This window comes from Leptopilina heterotoma, unplaced genomic scaffold, assembly GCF_015476425.1.
Source record: "Leptopilina heterotoma isolate Lh14 unplaced genomic scaffold, ASM1547642v1 Lhet_286, whole genome shotgun sequence".
Classification (NCBI taxonomy): Eukaryota; Metazoa; Arthropoda; class Insecta; order Hymenoptera; family Figitidae; genus Leptopilina; species Leptopilina heterotoma.
Window position 1 is genome coordinate 646,482 of NW_025110993.1, and position 20,036 is coordinate 666,517.

At 31.3% G+C, this 20,036-nt stretch overlaps 1 protein-coding gene across 7 annotated transcripts in view; it reads left to right on the forward strand.

Moving 5' to 3' along the window:
* LOC122504212 (nesprin-1) overlaps positions 1-20,036 on the forward strand; it is a 110,070-nt gene that overhangs the window by 78,817 nt on the left and 11,217 nt on the right. For all 7 annotated transcript variants that reach the window (XM_043615159.1, XM_043615161.1, XM_043615156.1 and 4 more), the window contains 9 exons: positions 1,089-1,199; positions 1,403-1,705; positions 1,843-1,977; positions 3,839-8,553; positions 8,669-9,365; positions 9,522-9,821; positions 10,084-10,443; positions 10,584-11,180; positions 16,772-17,074. In XM_043615159.1, coding sequence (XP_043471094.1) covers positions 1,089-1,199; positions 1,403-1,705; positions 1,843-1,977; positions 3,839-8,553; positions 8,669-9,365; positions 9,522-9,821; positions 10,084-10,443; positions 10,584-11,180; positions 16,772-17,074 — 7,521 coding nt within the window. The remainder of the gene's footprint in view (positions 1-1,088; positions 1,200-1,402; positions 1,706-1,842; positions 1,978-3,838; positions 8,554-8,668; positions 9,366-9,521; positions 9,822-10,083; positions 10,444-10,583; positions 11,181-16,771; positions 17,075-20,036) is intronic.

A 20,036-nucleotide genomic window follows, 5' to 3' on the forward strand; every position in this document is an offset into this window, starting at 1 on the left:
ATGTTGTTTCTATTGGTTGGTTGAGTTTTTTATCTCGTTCTTTTGTCTCTGGCTCTGTTTAATCATCTTCTCATTTTTCTTCCTTTTTCCTGACATTGATTATTTATTTAAATATTGTTAAAATATTGTTGCTAGCGCTAAGATTTTTCGCTTCGAATTTTTTTATTCTCATTTGGGTCGCACAACACCTGCATGTTTACATTTTAAGGTGCTAAGTAAAAAATAGAAATTGCTTTGATTTTTAATCGAGAAATGTGCTTTTCTTTAATTACAGAAAAAAATGCTTTTTGTGTGAAAAATGAATTGTGGGATTTTTTTTAAATGTTTTTTTTAACTTTTAATGTTGCCAGTACAACGTTAGCTTGCGGTAATTTTACCACAATATTGCAGAGAGTTTACGTGGCACTGGCAAGCTTACCAGGGATATTTGAAGCTTGCAAAACTTGAAATTTTTCAAAAGCGTGACGTAATTTGTGAATGACCCCTATTCAAATAAAAATAATTTTTCAGTTTAAAAAATTCCACGAATTGAAAATATTTTAAATTTTTTATACAGTTTCTTAAGAAATAAAATCTAAGCAATTTTTTCCTAATCGGCCTCTCTATGATTGTATAATAATTTTTTCCTATTAATAGAAATTTTACTAAAAATGGAATGTGAAATGTAAAATAAAAGATGGATAAATTTTTCGTAAATTATTTTTTCTCTAAGGTAAATATAGTAAATTTCTGATAAAATTATTTTTTTCTTTTTTTAATTTTATTTCAGTAAAAGAAAATTTTGTTTATAATTTTAAGGAAAATAGTAGTGAAAATAAATGTTTGAATTTTTAAGTTTGTTAATAATTATGTATACGATTTGATAAATAATAATTTTTGTTTATAGTTTTTACAAGTTTTTTGTCACAGATTTGTTGGCATTCTTTTTTTTCCTAAAACTAATAAATATTAATAACAATTTTTAAAGTTTCAGCATGACAAGAATATGCTAATTGAATAATAATAATAATAATAATAATAATGAAAATTATAATTTTAATATTAAAAAATAATAATTTTAAAAAAAATATGTAAAACAATTGTTTTAGGAAACAATGGAATTACGCGTTGATGAATTACGAGATGCTGTCGCAGGTCTTGGTAATTCTTTAAGAAATCTTCCGAAAGACAACTTACAATCCATGCTTACCGCATTGTCGGTAAGATCAATTTTTATCTTTTCTGTTTTTTTTTCTTTTTGGAAATTTTAATTTTTCTAAATTTAGTTTTTAAATGTTTCTCTAAATTTATTTTCTAAATATTTTTCTAAATTTATTTTTTAAATATTTTCAACTATGGTTGAAATTTTAGTTTTCAAAAAATATTTTTTGCCTATTTACATTATTTTATTCTATTTTCCCAGGAAATATTGACGGAATTGAGATCGTACAATGAAAAGGCGGAAAAATTGAATCGAGACATTAGCGAAATTCCAGGCGATCTAGAAATCAAAAGACTACTCGCCTCTTTAGGGGGAATCCGAACGAAAATTGTGACTCTTCTTTCGCAGACTGAACAGAGTCACGCTGTACTTGAGGAAGCTTGCACAATCGAAGAAAAAAGGGACAAAGAAATAAAGGCCTACAAAGAATTTTTGGACGAGACGAGCAATTGGCTGGAGAGCACTGTCTTAACAATTAACAATTTTTCAGCTTCGGACTGTGAGGTTTGTTTCACCTTTTCAAATTTTTAGCAAATTTAAAAAAAGAAAAAATAAATAATAACTTATATTTAAATATTTTAGTATTTTAAATTACAATGTAAAAAAAAACTGACCAATTTTTGTTTTTTGAAATTTCGCAGGAATTACAACCGGAATTATTGAATCGAACACAACGTGTCACTGAACTTGAAGAACTTCCGGCTATTTGCGATTTAGCGAAGGATTTGAAAGAAGCTTTACTCGATCTTGCAATACGTCTTCAACAAAAGCAGCAGGTACTCATCACTTACCAGAACTCAGGATTAATTTTATCTCATTCTCGTTACAATTCGGTGAAGGGAACTGCTTAAATTAAATTCAAATAAAATTCAATTCAATTTTTTCTCTCTGATACCAAAATATTTATGCATAAAGAAAAATTTTTCTTCTCTCTACTCCAAATAATAATAATATTGTTCAGAAAAAATTTTCTTTAATCATAAATAAATATTTCTAATGCACTGAAAACAAAATTTATTTTATTCAAAAATTCCTTGTCTACTATTTCAAATAAATTGTGCATTTGTTTTAAATTCTGAATTTATTGGTTCAAATCCAATTTGATCCAATTTATTTGATTCAAGTAAAAATTTATTTAAAGACAAAGTAATCATTGAATCAAATAAATTTCTTTTTTTAGTGTAAATTTATTTTGTTTTCAATTTTTGATAGGAATTTTCTATTTCTCAAATTTTAATATCTAAAGAAAAATTTAGAAAGCTTTATCATCTTGTACATTATCTCGCTCATCAAAAGAAAGAAATTCTTTCTAGTCAGAATTCTACGTCATAAAAAGATATTTTTTATAAAAAATCAATTTTAAAAAACAAAGTCAAATGTATAAAATGGGATATTTAAAAAAATCTTTCTATCACTGTTGAGTAACTAATTACATATAAATAATTAACTAATCTATAGATTTATTATTTTTTTCTATTTTTAATTCATGATGTAACATATTACAATCTCATTGTTAAAAAAAGAAAAAGCGACCAATTTTTAATATTTTTTCTTCTTCTACTTTTTTTCTGTCTTTTTTACAAAAACATCGTTGTTATTACTTTTTCAAATCGTCCACACTCATAATTTATAAATAATGTTTTACCATAATTTTTCTTCTAACTCATTATGTCATTGTGTATTCTTTCATTATTCTCCTACTATACAAATATCATCGTCACACACTAGTTGTTATAATTCTTTTTAATCGTTGTGCTTTTGTATTTAAGGTGATGGTTGTATAAAAAAAAAAAGAAAAAACAATTTTTTTGCATGTACTTCAGGATTGTTTATTAAATTATTGTATTTTTTGAGCATCATTAAAGTATTATCAGTTTACATCCTATTTCTTTATTTTCTCTCATTCATTATTTCTTGCACCACATTTTTTAATTAGATTTAAGCTTTTCACTCTTTAAGATATTTTTTTTCTAGTCCTGTAGAATGTTCATTATTTATTCTATTTTTCATTATTTAATTAACTTATATACTTTATTATATTTCTGTGTAATTATTTCTGACAATTACCATTAATATTTTTATTATTTTTATTTATTATTAAGAAAAAAAAAATTTACTATATTAATATTATTATTAATTATTGTCATCATCATCATTTTTACTTTATTTTTTCTATTATTATTAATTTTGCGTATTTTATTTACAATACATTTTTTAAATAACAATTACTTATTTCTATTCAAATATTTATTTACTTTTTATCAATTAAGATAGTATTTGTTAATTTGTGTTTAATAAATTAGCAATTAACCACGTAATTAATTATTATTAATATTATTATTATTTTTCGCAATAATAATTAGCATATAATATTTTATAATTTTACTTTTTGTCACTTCTGTCACTATGTCAATTTTTTTAGAATCAAGTTCAAATTTCCATTTATGTATTTGATACAATTTTTAGTAAATTTGGTTCTAGTATTAAAGTAATAGAAAAATATTTTCTTGGCGTATTTAAATAGTTCATGAAGAAAGATAAAGATAGCGTTTTTTAATGTTTTGTTTCAAGTAAGCATAGCTTCACCAACAATCTTTATCTCCCTTCAAAAAGAATTCTTTTTTCTGCTTTTTCCAGGAAATTTTTGATGAAGATCAAGACGCAACACTTGATCAAGCACCATCGTTGAGATCAAGTTCACCATCATTGGCAGACGTCTCCCTGCAAACTGGTCAGAGTCTATTCGAAGATCTGCCGATTCATGAGAAACCCCTTCAGCTCACCAAGCAGACATCAACGACACAAATAGTCGAACCAGTGACAGTGGCAGCGTCCACTGAGAGTGGCCAGACCCAGGAGTCAATAAAGGTCCTGAAGACAACCGATGGCAATCATGATGTCATCGAAATAGCCACCAAGAATGTTCCCAGTCAGGAGTTAATTAGACGCGAACAGGGAATCAATCCAGAGGACATTGTCGTTGATATGAAGTACCAGGATGCTCAGAAGACTGACAGCGTCACATCGGAATTGAATATACAGCACGCGGCTCCCCAGTCTTTCGAAACGGTTCTCGTTGAGCCGGATGATGTGACTACAGAGGTGGTTGTTGATAGTGACGGAACTAAGAGGATTATTGTGAGAAAATTGAGGCGCACGTTGGTCACCAGTAGGCACACTACTCAGCAGCATGTTAGTTCTTTGACTGCTGCGATTGGCGACAATCCACCGGTTCTTCAGGCTTTCTCCGAAGCCACTATGCGAGGACAGCAGGTCACTGTCTCGACGACTAAACCCGACGGGACCATTGAGATGTCCACGAAGCAAAGTTTCGGTGGTCGCGTCACCACCGGAGCCCCGGGAGCGGAGGTCAACGTCGAGGAGTACGACAGCCCTCCCCAAGTGACTCACAGTATTGTCCAGGGGAATATCCAATCCATAGAGCAACCACTCGCCCTCAGAGAGGCCCTAGACGAGAATATCGACTACCAAACCAAGACGTCGACAGTTCACGCCGTGGTCCAACAAGTCACCCGACGGGTCATTCGCAAAACGCGCAGGATCATCCGAAAAGTCACCATCATCGACGGCAAGGAGACCGTCACCGAGGAGGTCATCGAGGAACCCGAGGAGGTGTCGATCGACGAGCAGGACATACCACACATCAGCATCAACGTCGTCAAGAACGAGGATCCGAAAGCTGATGCGAAAAAGGATAAAGAAACTGATCCTAAAAAGGAGACTTTCCCTACGTCAGAGAAAGCCGGCACCCAGACTGAAACACCAGTCAAGGAAGCGGAAGGTTCCGAGGCAAAGGCAACAGTCATCGAGAAAAAGTCCAAAAAGAAACATTCCAAGACCTTGCAAGATGATTCCTTAGAATCGATCGATACCAAGAATTCTGCTGTAGGACCAAAACCAACTGACGGTGGGAAATTGAAATCGACAAAGGAAAGTGCAACAGAGCCGGAAATAGAGGAATTTGCTCCCACTCAAGGAAGTAAGTCTCAAGTTTTACCTGTCGAAAAAGAGACACACAGTATTGAATTAGAATCAGGCACAGTAGTAGTGTTAGAAGAGCACGTTGACTCCAGCACAGTAGACTCTGACGATCATCACAAACCCACTGTCATTGCATTAGAAAAACAAATCATACCTAGTGAAGCCGATTCTGATGGAGGCAAATCTGAACCAAGTGACGCATCAAACTTGGGAATAGTTGATCCCGAACAACCCGAAAACGAAGAACGACCAGCGACAGAACCGAAATTGACAGTTTCAGAAAGTGGGGAACAAGGAAATGCGAAAACAAATGATGACCAGAAATCCGAACCTGAGAAACAATCCTCGGAATTAGCCCCCAAGGAAGAGGACCAGGAATCGGATCTTCAGCGAGACAGAATGAAATACACGGAATCTTTCATCCTAGCTTCTACTCCGAAGAAAAAACAAGACGCAGACTTCCATGAGATTGCGCTAAAACCAGAGTACACGTCGATGCAGAAAGTCGAAATTGACCTCTCGGTTCAAGAGAGTGATCAAGGTCCGTCTGTAACGGTGAAAACCAGGGTCGAAAAACCGGAAGACGCAAACTACCAGATAGTGCAAGAAGCAGTTGCCATCGAACTGCCGGTCGACTCGGAGAACCTACAGATCAGCAACGACAAAATAATCCAAACCACTTCGGAACAAATCCAAACCGACGAACCCGAACCTAGAAAAACCGTCCCCAAAAGAAGCACAACCGATAAAGCCACCAGCATCAGCGAAGGCAAAAAAACCCCCAAAGAACAAAGCCCCGAGAATTCATCCAGTCTAACAACCACAATTGCCGAGTCAATCGACCTCAACATCCCCGTCTCCGATTCCTCAATTCGCGAAACCGAAACCCCACACCCCGACGTTGCGGAAATTACCGAAACATCCGAATCAGTCTCCCTACAAGACGAGACCTTCGACAGAGACATTGGCTACGAGCCAGATGACCGCACAACTGTCGAGGAAATTCCAATCACTTGCCCCGTCGACTTGGAGGTAGCCAAGAAGAAAATTAAGAAGAAGAAGAAACAAAAGGTAAAACTCTCAAGAGAGGAGGACGTCACCGAATTTCCAAAGAGCACCACAGATGACGCTGATTTTACCGACGAAATTCTCCCCACAGAAGCCGAGGGCACTAAGCTCCCGAAGAAATCAAGAAAACGAAAACGAAAGAAAGAGATTGAAGTACTCATGAAAAGTAGTGACGAATTTCCAACCGAAACTGATGACCAACAAATAATCGAATCCGACCAACCGAATATCAACATATCGGTACAAACCTCCTTAGAAGAACTTCCCCAGACTGTCGATCTCGAGGTCCAAACAGTGAAAATCGAAGAAATCGACAGCGAACAGCAAACAACAGAACTTGTGGAGCAGGAAATGGGTGTTCAAACCTCACCTGCTCACAACTCACCTACAAAGTCAACAACCGAGCAGAGTCAAGTCCAAACCGAACCGGTAGAAACCGAAGATATAAACGTCCAAACAACTGAGCTTAAACCCATTCAATCGGAAGAAGTTGACATTCAAACGATCGGAATCCCAATGAACACAACCGAAATTCAGACAACTCCGAAAGAAACTACGGAAATTGATGTCCAAACGTCGTATTCGTCGACGGTTGTTAACGTAGAGCAACAGACGTCACCGGAACCGGTATCGGTTCCCGAAAAAGTTCAAGGTCGCGAAATCGCCATGCAGACCCAAACGCCAGAAGTCCCGGCGACTATCGAAACAGACGTGCAGACTAGTAAACCACCTTCGCCGGAAACTAGAGAATCGAAGGACTTTGATACCCAGACTGAAATTGTGGTCAACAGTTCGGAGACTCAAACAACGCCGAAGGACAGTCCTCGAGTGGTGGATGTTCAAGAAACCGAGATTCAAACAATCGCGAAGGAAGAAGTGGACGTCGTGTCACAGACTAGTCCCGATTTGGCAGAAAAGGTACGAGAGGACTTCGATAAAGCACCAATGAGTCAGGAAGAGACGCAAACTAGTCCCGAACCGGAGAAGGAAACCTCTTCTAGATTTATTCAGACGAAGCCGGAGGAATTGACTCCTTGTGTCGAAGAAGCGGTTCAAACAACTATTCCCGAGGAGACTGTAATTGAGTCTATAGTTCCTTTACAGGAAAGTTCGGAAAATCCTCAAACTGATGATACTCACCTGAATGATGCCGGAAAAGGCTCTTCCAGAGGAGAAATGGAAAACTTGGAACAATTTCGAGGAGTCGCGTCAAGTCCGGTCCTACATCAGAGAGCTAGAGACTCTCCTCCTGAGAGTCTGGAATTAGGTGATAAGTTCAGGTCGATAGCGACCGGAGGATCGACTTCGTTATCAGAAACCGAGTCCACTGACAACTCCTACGAAATAAATCTCCAAGCGACCCTCAAAATGTCCGAACGACGTTCACCCGAACTATCGGTCAATGTAAGCAAATCTAGACGTCACGAAACCCCGGATTCATCATCAGGGGACAAAATCGGAAGAAAACGGAAAAGAAACAAGACGGTCGAGATAAAAACACCGAAATCAACCGATTTAGCAACGAAACAAGAAGGTAAGGTGTCATCCTCTGAAGATGTCGACCTATCTAGTAAACCAACCGATCAACTTTTTGGAGCACAAGGAGAAATTTCCAGTGATCCGCTTGTTGAACCAATGGACACAGCCGAAGAGCAAATGGTAGAAAAAGAGACAAGAGTCCCGACAGAAAGGAAACAAAAATCATCCAATCCGATTGTTCTGAAGACCGAAGCCTCTAAGCTGATGTTCAAGCGAATCAAAAGTTCGCCAAGTCCCAAACAATCTTCCTACCTTTCCAACTGTCTACACATCGCAACTATGGATCAACCAGACGAAATGGGAGCCGAGCAAAAGTTCGCCACCGTACAGAATAACCTCGATCACATGAAAATCGCCATCGAGGTTCATGATGCCGTTCGGGCCGAACAGAATTTCATCACAATTGTCGAAATTATTTCCACATGGCTCGAGACAATAGAGTACAGGGTTTTTCTAAATCACCAAAATCCGGGTGGACCGCAACACGAAGAGGAACAAAAGTACCTGCAAATTAAAGAAGAAGTTAGTCAGGTGGACTCGAGTATCAAGGAACTTGACAAAATTCTGAAAGGAGTGGAACAAAATTATCCCGAGGAGGATCGAGAGAGAATTCGCGAGTGCGTCTCAGCTTTGGAGAATCAAGTGAAAGCTATTGAGGAAGTAACGAAAGAGGGAGAGAATTTTATCGCTGAGGAACTAACAAGGTGGGATGAATTTTTAAACGGCGTTGACAACATTTGCAGGTGAGTTTACCAAATGCACTTTACGGAAAAAAAATTCGGTGCCCGCAGTTTTGAAACGCCGACATTTTTTTCAGGTATTTGGTCATGGAACTTAATTTTTGTTTTTACTTTCCAGACTCGTCGAGGAGCAACGAAAGCAACTAGAGAATACCATTGACAGTGATGCGCCAACGAAATGGAAGTTACAAGAACTCGACAAACAGGAAACAATAAATCAATCGCTAATGTGGGAGACATCGAAGATTCTAATAACTGCTCGAGGATTATTGAGGGACTATCCAGGAAAGACGATTCCGGATGAGATTTATTTTGCTCAGGATACAACGACAAATATTGAGCACAATATCAATGTGGAAAGGGAGCGTCTCTTGCAACTTGAAGCATTAGCTAAGGAGTATGAGGAAACACTGCAGGAGTTTGCGCAAATTACGGAAATCGCTGATGAATTGGTCGATAGTCCGATTTCGGTTATTAGTGTCGAACATCTTCAGGAAGAAATGCAGAAGCATAGAAAATTCTTTGTGAACCTAAATCACTGTCGTGCTATTTTAGAATCTTTGGAAGGGAATTTGGATTGTGAGACGAGGGCCAAATATTCGGTTCTTCACGAAGAGTTGCATGCACGAGCGAATAATTTATTGGATCAGGCGGCTTTTAAGGCTCAACAGATGGCTCTTGCGGCTTCTAGGTGGATTTTACTGGAACAGGGGATGAAGGAGGAGAGGGGTTGGATGCAAGTGGCTCATCAGAGAGTTCCGGATCTTCAGACTGTCACTTCGTCTGATTATGATCAGTATATTTCTCTTTATCAGGTAGGTCAACTTTAGGGTCAATGGACTCTTTTATTTCTATTCTAACTTTCCTAACTTTCGGGTCGATGGACTCTTTTATCCCTTTCTAAAGTGACACAAATCTCTTCTGAAGGAAATTAATTTATTTTGTTAATAATAAAGTTTTGTGTTTAACAGTCATTGTCGTCAGATGTTGGAACACATCATGCGCGTCTGCTGCAGCTTTTAAAAATATCGCAGAATCTGCAGGAAATGATAAACGTCGAGGATCCAAATGATCATTACAATGAAGCATTGGACGTGATAACAAAATTGCAGGAAACGGTGGAGTCGTCATTAAGACGTCTATTGGCTTTCAAGGAAAGTTGGGGCACTCAAGAATTATTGTTGGACAGACTGGAGCATTGGATGCTGGTTGCCGAAAAAGGACTCTCGAGTATTAAAGATCCATCTGGTGGACATATGCGTCAATTCTGGGTAAGTTTTCAATAATTCTCCTTTACCGATAAAAATAGGTCTTTGATGCTCCTAATAATAAATCTCGGCTTTGGCCGAATGCCACGCCGATGAAAAAAATATGCAAATCCTTTTCGAATTATTTCTTGGAAGATGGGAAACCGTTGGAAATAGTTTCTCGGAAGAAATCTAAAGACGTCGTTAGGATGTTTCTTTAAAGATGTCTTAATGACATCAAGTCTGACTCAAAAAGTTGTAACGTCTATTTAATTCTAAATTCCAGGAGCTGAAGGCACAATACGAGGTGCACAATAATATCAGAAATGAGTCGGACAATTGTTTCGAGCAAGCTTTGAGAATAGTGCCCCTGTCGGACGAGATGCTGCAGAGACAATTCCGTGGTCAACTTCAGGAGCGATGGAATCAACTGACGAATGGAATAGCCGAAATAGAAAGCTCGATTAGAAAGAATATATCGTCTGAAGAAGTTTCGATTAATGACAAACTAAATCTTTTGGAAAGAGAATTGCACGAATTAAGAATGACCATTGAAGGTTTCCATGGAGTTCTGAAGACAGAAGAGGAATTGGAGCTCTACGTTGAAAGACTCTCCGTACTCTTCGATCGCACCTGTGTCATTCAGGTAAGAGCCTCCAACTCTAAATTGAAGAAAAGACAACAATGCTAGGATGCTAGGATGTTAGGAATTATTAGGATGTCATAGCATCCTAATAATTTTAATTAATTAATTAATTTTTTTATTACAATGAATTTAATTTACAGGAGGAATTGGGAAGACTGGGCCTCCTGCCAGCCGGCGAGAGTGAACGAGTGGGAATTCTCCTATCAACAGCGAGAAGAATAGAAGCTCTGATAAGTGAAGAATTGGATGCGGCTCAATTATTAAGGGAGCGATTACAGTCCCTGGAACGAGGATTGAATCGAGTGAGAAGAGATCATCAGAAGCAGTCGGCAATTCTTGATCAGTGTGAGAATTGCGAGAAGCAGGGCAGTGACATTGTCGCTGGCGCGGTGGAGAGATGTCAATTGGTTTCCGAAGAGTTGGCAGTGTTTTGGCAGAATATAATGGCTCTTCGGCAAGTGCTTCACACTCTGCCGATGGGAATGAGGGTTTCAGTGTCGCCGGTTGGTGTCGAGAGGGACATTTCGAATATTCAGGATTATCACACGGATTTGGAAGCTCGTTGTCTTCGAATTCTCGCTTTGCTGAGAAGCAGACTTGGTCTTTGGAGGCGTTTTGAGAAGCAACTCGAAATGGTCCAGCAGTCGGTTCAGGAGGCTGATTACATGATGGAATTGCTCACCGTTCAGGGATCTGTTGATTACGATAGGCTGATCAAGGCAACTGAACGTCTTGAGGTGAGTTTTTGTTTTTGAATATTTTATTATTCATCAAAGAATTTCAATATATTTATAAAAAATAATTTAATTCTTGCCAAGAATTTTATAAAAAAATTTTAATAATTCCTTTTCTTTCCACTAATTTTATGCAAAATCTAATTTAAATAATTGAATTCCTGAGAAATTCAATTTCTTTTTATTATTCATGAAAAGAATTGAATTTTTACGAAGATTTTTACAAAAAATTTTTTAAATAATTGAATTCTATTTGGAAATTTTATTTTAAATAATTGAATTCTTGTGGAAAACATTATTTGTGAAAATTAATGGAATTTTTCGATTAATTAATTTAAAGAAGTATTTAAAATAATTGAAATTTTTCGAGGAGTTTTATTATTTATGAAAATGATTGAATTCTTGCTTAGAATTTTGTCAAAAATTTTTTTAAAAAATTGAATTTCCATGAAAAATGTTATTATTAGTGAAAGTAATTAAATTATTGTGAAGAATTGTATACAAAATTTTGTTAAATAATTGAATTTAGAATTTTTTTTTTGAAAATAATTAAATCGTTTTAAAGAATTTGATTATAATTTTTGAGATTAGTTTTTTGATTTCCAGTATTGGCGAATTTAAAATATTTGCAAAAAAATCCTTTTTTTCAAATTTTCCGAGAAAATAAAACTCTAGAGATTTGACGCACGCGCTTTAAGTATTCAGACCTACTTATGAAATGCTATCGTACATTACCTATCAGTTCGGTAGCAGTAAGCCGCGAACTCTTGTTCAAGTAGTGTCACAAATTTTCAAACGTTGCTTTTCTTTTTCAAAAAATTCACGTGTTTTTGTATTTTTTAACCGAAAAATAAAACAACATTTAAAAACAAAAAAATTGTAAACGTACAATTTTCGAAAAAAATACAATTCGAGTGTGTTAGAATGATGTGATTTTGTTGAATATTTGAAAATATTTAAAATTGGAATTTATTTAGAAGAAATCTGTTTTTGAAGAAAGCTCCTATTTTGCTTTGGAGATGAGCTGAATATCAAATATAGTTTCAAGGTAACTGCCGACGAAGCTCTTTTCTCTCTTTTTTTTCCTTCGCAAATATATTGAACAAGTTTCTTCTTATGAATTAAGTTCATTTTTTTTTTATTTTTACATGAAATAAATTTATAATAAGCTCTCTGTGCAAAATCGCACGAATAGCGTCGCGTGTGAGTAAAAAACATATTTTGCAGAAACGGAAATTGTTTGAAAATTTTTAAGTGAGTTATTGTAAAATTTAATTTAAAACTTTGTAGCATTACTGGTTTATATAAAGATAAGACACTTTTCTCTTTAAATAAATGTTTTCCCTTTTTCGTAACTTTTGTACAATGCTCAACTTTTTAAAAAAGTTAGAAAAAAACTGAAATTTTAAATTTAAATGATACTTTATTCATATTCTGAAAATTATATTTTAAAAAAGAATTTAGATTTTTTTGCTGAGACAAATTATTCTATTTTATCAGTTTTTTTAATATTGACAAAAATTTTAAAATTTGTTCTAGTGTTCGAAATGGAATTTATAGAAATTTATTTTCCATATAAAATTTTCGATCAGAAAATTGAAAATTCCTCGAAGCTATAAATATACAGTTGCCCCTCGTTTTTATTTTAAGCTTCGATTTCACAGCTCTTTGCAAAATAAAAGTGATTTGATGAATTTCATCTTGAATTGATTTACGTGCACTCAGAAAAAAGATAAATTTGACTCAAACACATCTGAACTTTTTATTTGTTTCAACTAAATAATTTAGTCAAAGAAAAATATTTTTTTATTTGTTAAATTATATTTGGTTTACTCTCTAAATTTGAATTAGTAAAAATGTTTACTAATTTGAATTAGTGACTGACTTTTTGCTCTTGAATAAGTAAAGTTTACTAATAAATATATTTATTAGTAAATTGCTTTTGAATTGGTAAATTTTACTAATAAATATATTTGTTAGTAAAATTTACTAATTCAAAAGCAAAAAGTCAGTCACTAATTCTAATTAGTAAACATTTTTACTAATTCAAGTTTAGAGAGTATAAAAAAAATGTTCTGTGGATGATATATAAAAATAAATTAAAAGTTTTTTTATCGCAAAAAGAGAAGATAAAAAAAATTGTGTTCACACAATAGAAGAAAAGCTAAAATTATATTCTTTTGTAAAAATAGAAAAACACATAAAGCTCATATCAGTAAATGCATATGACCACTTCTTTGCAGAGAGTAAAGAATATACGCATATACATGGAAATAAATTATCTCACAAGATTTAGGTCAAAAAATAAATAATTTCTCTTTTGTGAATAAAAATATTGTGAAAAAATGTGCGTTAAGAATTATAACTATTTTTTAGAAATAATAATTTATTTATGCTGTGCGCATGCTTCTCAATTGTTTTTTTCAACTTTTCATTTTGTGTATGACTGTATGTAAATTTAAAAATATATAAATTTGCTAATTTGCATTTCATTGTTTAACGCACATGGGGAAAATGAATAATACATAAATAAGAGTTCATTAAAGTTGAGACCGTTGGGACTAACACAGATTTCATATTGTTTACTAGTGAACATAATTTTTTATGTTTCATTATTATTTGTATTATTATTATTGCTTATCAAATAAATATTTACTTGAATCATGTAATTTTTATTTAAATCTAATATTTTTTATATTTAAATCTAATATTTTTTATATTCAAGTCTAATATTTTTTATAAATGTAATTTTATATTTGTATTTGAACGAATAATTTCAGTATTCGAAGCAAATCCTAATATTCAATTGATTGAAATAAAAATTATTTAAAGAAAAAATATTTATTTGATAATAGAAATAATGAGTCGAGAAAATAAACGAAAATCTCTTGAAATTTAAATTTTTTTTGAAAAAAAAAAGAAATATACTTTGAACTATATTGATTATTGGATAACTGAAGTTCCTCATCTTTAATCAGATAATGAAATTAAATGATATAACAATATGGGTATAGAATTTGAAGAAGAAGAAATAGTGACAAAAGAGAGAATAGAAACACTTTAGACGATGACGTGGCTTGACGGTATGTAAACGATGGCACGTGGAAGAAACACGCCGAGTGAAAAATGTTACCCTCTTAATTTATATTTCTATAAAACTTGATTTAATAATAATCACATGTTACATGTAAATTGAAAATTTAAAATTTTTTGTAGTCATTAATTTTCTATTTTTCAATCTCTTACTCCAATTGTTTTTCTCTTTATGCGAAAGGAGACCAAGAAGTTGACATAACATTGTCAAAAATTTCGAAAGAAAAATCTTAAAAATAAAAAAAAATGTAAAATTATTTTATACCAAAGAAAGAAACTATCGAAAGGAATTATTTAAAATCTATAAATATTTTATTATAATAGCTATACTTATTGGGGGTCAAATTGAATAGCATTTTTCTAAAGGAAGTTGATGAATTAAATTTGCAAGGCTAATTTTACGATTATATTGGTATCATCGTTTTGTTACGCTGAACGTCTTGTGGAAACGTTTGATTTTTTAATTTGAATATTTATTATATTATAAAAACATTGGAAATCGGTATTACAATAATACGATCAAATAAATTTTTTTCATTTACTATTATTATAACACAGAAAGAACAAAGTCAGGAAATTTTAGTTAAAACAATCAGAATTCTGGTTATTGCAATTTGCAACCAGACTTTTTATAAAATAGTTTTCAGTGTAAAATCGGAAAAGAAAAGAATTTGTTTAGTACTTATATACAATAAAGGATGCGAAGAACCGAGTTTGCAATTTTCATATTCAGTCGAACGAAACGATCATTTCAAACTTGATGCTTTGCTCTTCCGGTTACTATACAAACTTTATCGTGATTACACACCCAACTCACGTCGAATCTACTTTTTTTTGCTTCCCATTCATTCTTCATGATAATCATAATAATAATATTGCGAACCATTACAACGAGACTCTCAATGAAAGGTTTTAAATTAACGTGTGTAATAGTGCGGCGTATTATTCATTATTATATCTAAAATTCATTTTTAGATCAATTTTTAATTTTTATTGGAAAATTCTACTAGAAATCAATTATTTAAATATAATATAATAGTAATATATAATAATATTAATAATATTATATATTTAATATAATGTTTTTCGAATTTTTTTTAAACTAAAAATTGTGTAGATTTAATTTTTTTTTAAATTTAATATGGAACTTTTTTTGAAATTATTTCAAGTTTTTATTTTCTAATATATAAAATTTGTTTGAAGAATTCCCGAATAATCGATGAAATTTCGTTGAAAATTGCGAGTTAAATTGAAAAAGCTTCTTTATAGCTTCAAATATAACAAATGCTGGGAAATTCATTGAATTTTTTCATATTTCGTGTGTGCATTATATAGAATTTTTTTTTCTTTAAAGTAAAATTATTATCCACTAGCTTATGTACGTAAAAAGTTTTCTTATCTCAAAATGTAAGTCAGTGGAATAACGGACGCTTTTAGCAGGCTTCTGTGCGCGCAACTGTTCCATATATTTTAATATACAACAGAAACTGAAATACCAATTCAGCAAAGTAGTGATAAAATATTTTTTCCAAGAACAATGGAGGTGCATAATTGTATATTGTTTTCGAAGTCAATCGTTCAATATTTGTACCAGTTTTATTTTTTTAAACACTAATTTCCTTTTCGTACATTTTTCTTCAAGAAAACTCCGCAGGTCCACATGACGAGGGGGTCTTGGATTTCTAGACAATTTAAATAAAAACCAAGAATTTGAATCACTTTTAGAAATTAACTTTTCTAAAAGTTATTCAGATTCTTGGATTTTATCAATTTTTATTTGGTCCACCTTTTTGGTATCAATTCATAGGTGCAATTTGAATATTTGATATTTTTAAATTGAGAGTGAAAAAGAAAGATTGAGGAAAGGCTTGGTCCCTTTCTTCATCAAGAGTCACATTTCTTCAATTATTGGAATGCGTTGAAAATATGATAAATTTGAATATAGAAAAGTAAATAGAATGAAAGAATTTGTCAATATAGTTGTTTAAGAGGAAAATTTGGCGAATTGATAAGTGAAGAATCAGGAAAAGGTAAATAGTAGCCATTTAATGCCAAATCTATAAATACATGAACTCTGCGAGTTAAGTATGTTTCAGACATGTCGCACATGAATTCGGTCAGAGTTTCTTAGGAGTACGACACTGGGGGTTCGTTAACCCAATGCGATTTTCCGAACTCGTTGGTATTTAATACTTTGTTGTTTATAGGAAAGACCTAGTTTTTGTGAGAATCGATACAACACTTAACGACTATATATACTGAGAAGTCATATGTAATACATATAAACACTTCAAGTTCACTTTCATTATACATAGTTTGAAACGAGCATTACCTTCAGGCAAATGAAAGTAAATCTAAATCGATTTTAGGTGTCTGAAGAATATCTGTCAATATTTCTTAAAAACATTTCTGTTTAGAAACCAAATTCTCTAATGTTTTAAAAAATAAGTTGAAATAAAAAAATTTATAAAAAAAAATAAGTAAAATGTGAAAATTCGCAGGGATTGAATGGTGATTTGGGATCTCGTCAAGTGCTGATCAGCGAACTTGAAGAAGCTGCGGAACCGTTGCGCGAGTCGTGTGCTGCAGAAGTGAGCGAGAGAGTTGAAGCTGCGGTAAATGAAGCTGTCCAGGCTTGGGAAGACACCAGGGCCGAGTTGGATGCCCTTTGCAACAAATATCAGCACGCCGTTAGACTTTGGCAACAATATCGTGACGCAAGTTCAACGGTGAAAAATTGGGTGGACACTCAAATGGGGAGTGTCGCCAATCTACCACCGGAAGAAGCCCTCAAGCAAGTCAAGGTATTATCCTCAAATATTCTTCAAAATTCATCATTTTACCCTGAACCTAAAGAATATTCTGATTCACTCTAAGAATAATTAGATACTCAAAAAAATATTCTATTATATTTATTTATACGACTTTCTCTAATTGTAAAATTATTCGAAAACATAAATAACTTCTTTTTTAAATAAATTTTTTTGTCATTATTATTTTCCAAAGGAATTAAGATTTTTAAATTTCAAATTCAAACCTTTATGAAATTCAACAACTTATAAGAATATTATTATAAAACATGAAGATAATGATCACTCCGAGTCGGAGACTCGGAGTAATCGATATCTTCATGTTTTATAATAATTTAAATTTACATAAAATTTTTCAAAAAAAAAAATTAAATTATTTACAAAAATTTTAATAAAATCCTTCGCAAGAATTCAATTATTTTTACAAGTAATAGAATTTTTTACATTAATTCAATTATTTAAAAACATGTAATAAAATTCGTTGTAAAGAATTCAATTATTTTCATAAATAATAAAATTTTTCATAGGATTTCAATTATTTTTAATAAAATTTTATTAAATGAACTATTCTCGTAAAATGTAATTATTTTCAAAATTTTTTTGCAAGAATTCAATTACATTTCACAAATAATGCAATTTTTCTTCGATGAAATTCAAATATTTTCAAAATCTACTATTTTAATAAAATTTCTCAAAAGAATTCAATTATTTTTAAAAAAATGGAATAAAATTCGTTGGAAGAATTCAATTATTTTCAAAGGTAATAAAATTCTTCGAAGAAATTCAATTATTTACAAAAATTCTAAAGAATATCTCGTCAAGAAATTAATTATCTTGACAAATAACAAAATTCTTCACAGAAATTCAATTATTTTTAGGAATTTTAATAAAATTCTTTGCAAAATTTCAATTATTTAAACAAAATTTAATAAAATTTTTCGCAAGAATTCAATTATTTTCAAAAGTAATAAAATTCTTCAAAGAAATTCAATTATTTTCAAAAGTAATAAAATTCTTCGAAGAAATTCAATTATTTTTAAAAATTTTAACAAATATCTCATCAAGAATTCACAAATAGCAAAATTTTTCGCCAAAAATTCAATTATTTTCAAAAATTTAAATAAAATTCTTTGCGAAAGTTCAATTATTTTCAAAAGTTTTTTTACAATTTAATAATTTTCGATATTCTATTATTTCAATAAAATTTCCCAAAAGAATTCAATTATTTCAAAAAGAATTTGCATAAATTTTTTCGAAAAAAGTAAATATTTTAAAATTTGGCATTAAATTCTTCACAGTAATTCAATTATTTTCATAAATAATAAAATATCATTGCAGGATTTCAATTATTTTTAATACAATTTTAATTACATTTTTTTGAAATAATTCAATTATTCTTTTAGATTTTAATAAAATACTTTGCAGAAATTAAATCATTTTTAATATATTTTTAAAATTCTCGTCAAGAATTAAATTATCTTTATAAATAGATAGCGGAATGTAAATTATTTTCAAAACTTTTATTAAAATTCTTCGACAGAAACAAAATTTACAATTTTCAATTATTTTTAATAATTTTTGCAAAAGTTCCTAGAGAATTACAATTCAATTTATTTATTTTCAAAAAAAAAAAAATTCAAATAAACTTTTTCAAAATTCAATTATTTCTAAAAATCCGTTATATAATATTATATTAATAATAAATAGTTTATTGAATAAATGAATGTTTCTCAAAATTGAATTCTTAAATTTAATTAATTAATTTATTTCGGTGATTTATCATCAAATTTTAATAAAATTCGAATCTCTGTAAAAAAATTGTATTATTTATGAAAATAATTGAATTATTGCGAAAAAATTTATAAAAAATGTGTAAATATTTGAATTCCTGTGAAATTTGTATTAATTATGATAATAATTTAATGTTTGCTTACAATTTTATAAAAAATTTTTGAAAATAATTGAATTTTGGAGAAGAATTTTATTATTTTTTAAAGATAATTGGAATTTTGACGATAATTTTTAAAAATTTTTGAACAAAATTGAATTTCTGCAAACATTTAAGTAACTTCTCAAAAATTCAAATTTTAGTCAACCCTGAAATTTTAATAACTATTGAATGTTATTTGTTTCAATTTCTTTAATTTTATTATTCAAATTATTAAAATTTAAAAAAAAAATTAAATTATCAGTGCCGTGAAAACATTGTTAGTCTCATAAACGCATTTGTTAACACAGGAACTTAATTTTTAACTTTAAGATAAGAAATTCCTGGTTGTCGATAATCTGTTTTCATACTGTATCACTAATGAGAAGGCTCTGATTACTATTTAACATCTGGTCATAGCTTCAGGCTTCGTACATGGATTGCAGTTTCCCTCCTTCGTTTATATTTGAACGCACAAATATTCCCAGATTAGATTTCGATAAAATCTCAAGTATCTTTGTCTACATTTTTAGACTTTAGAGTACAAAAAGTATAGTTACATTCCAAATTAAAAGAAAATATTCCCAAAATCCAACAAATTGAAAACTAGTATTAAATTTTGAATTAAATTTCTTTTTTCCAAAAAGTATTCACTTTGTTAATTCTCAATTCATTTTTATTCTAATTCTCAATTAATAAAACTTAAATTCTCAATTTCAAAGAAAACAAATTTTTTCTAACTTTTTAGTGATTATAATAAAAATAAGAAAAAATTTGTTTTCTCTTAAATTGAGAATTTAATTTTTATTAATTGAGAATGAGAATAAAAATAAATTGAGAATTAATTTTTATTAATTGAGAATGAGAATAAAAATGAATTGAGAATTAATTTTTATTAATTGAGAATTAGAACAAAAATGAATTGAGAATTAATTTTTATTAAAATCACTAAAAAATGATAATTTTTTAGTGATTATAACAAAAATTACGAAAAATTTTGTTTCGGGAAATTTTATACCTTTTTTTTGG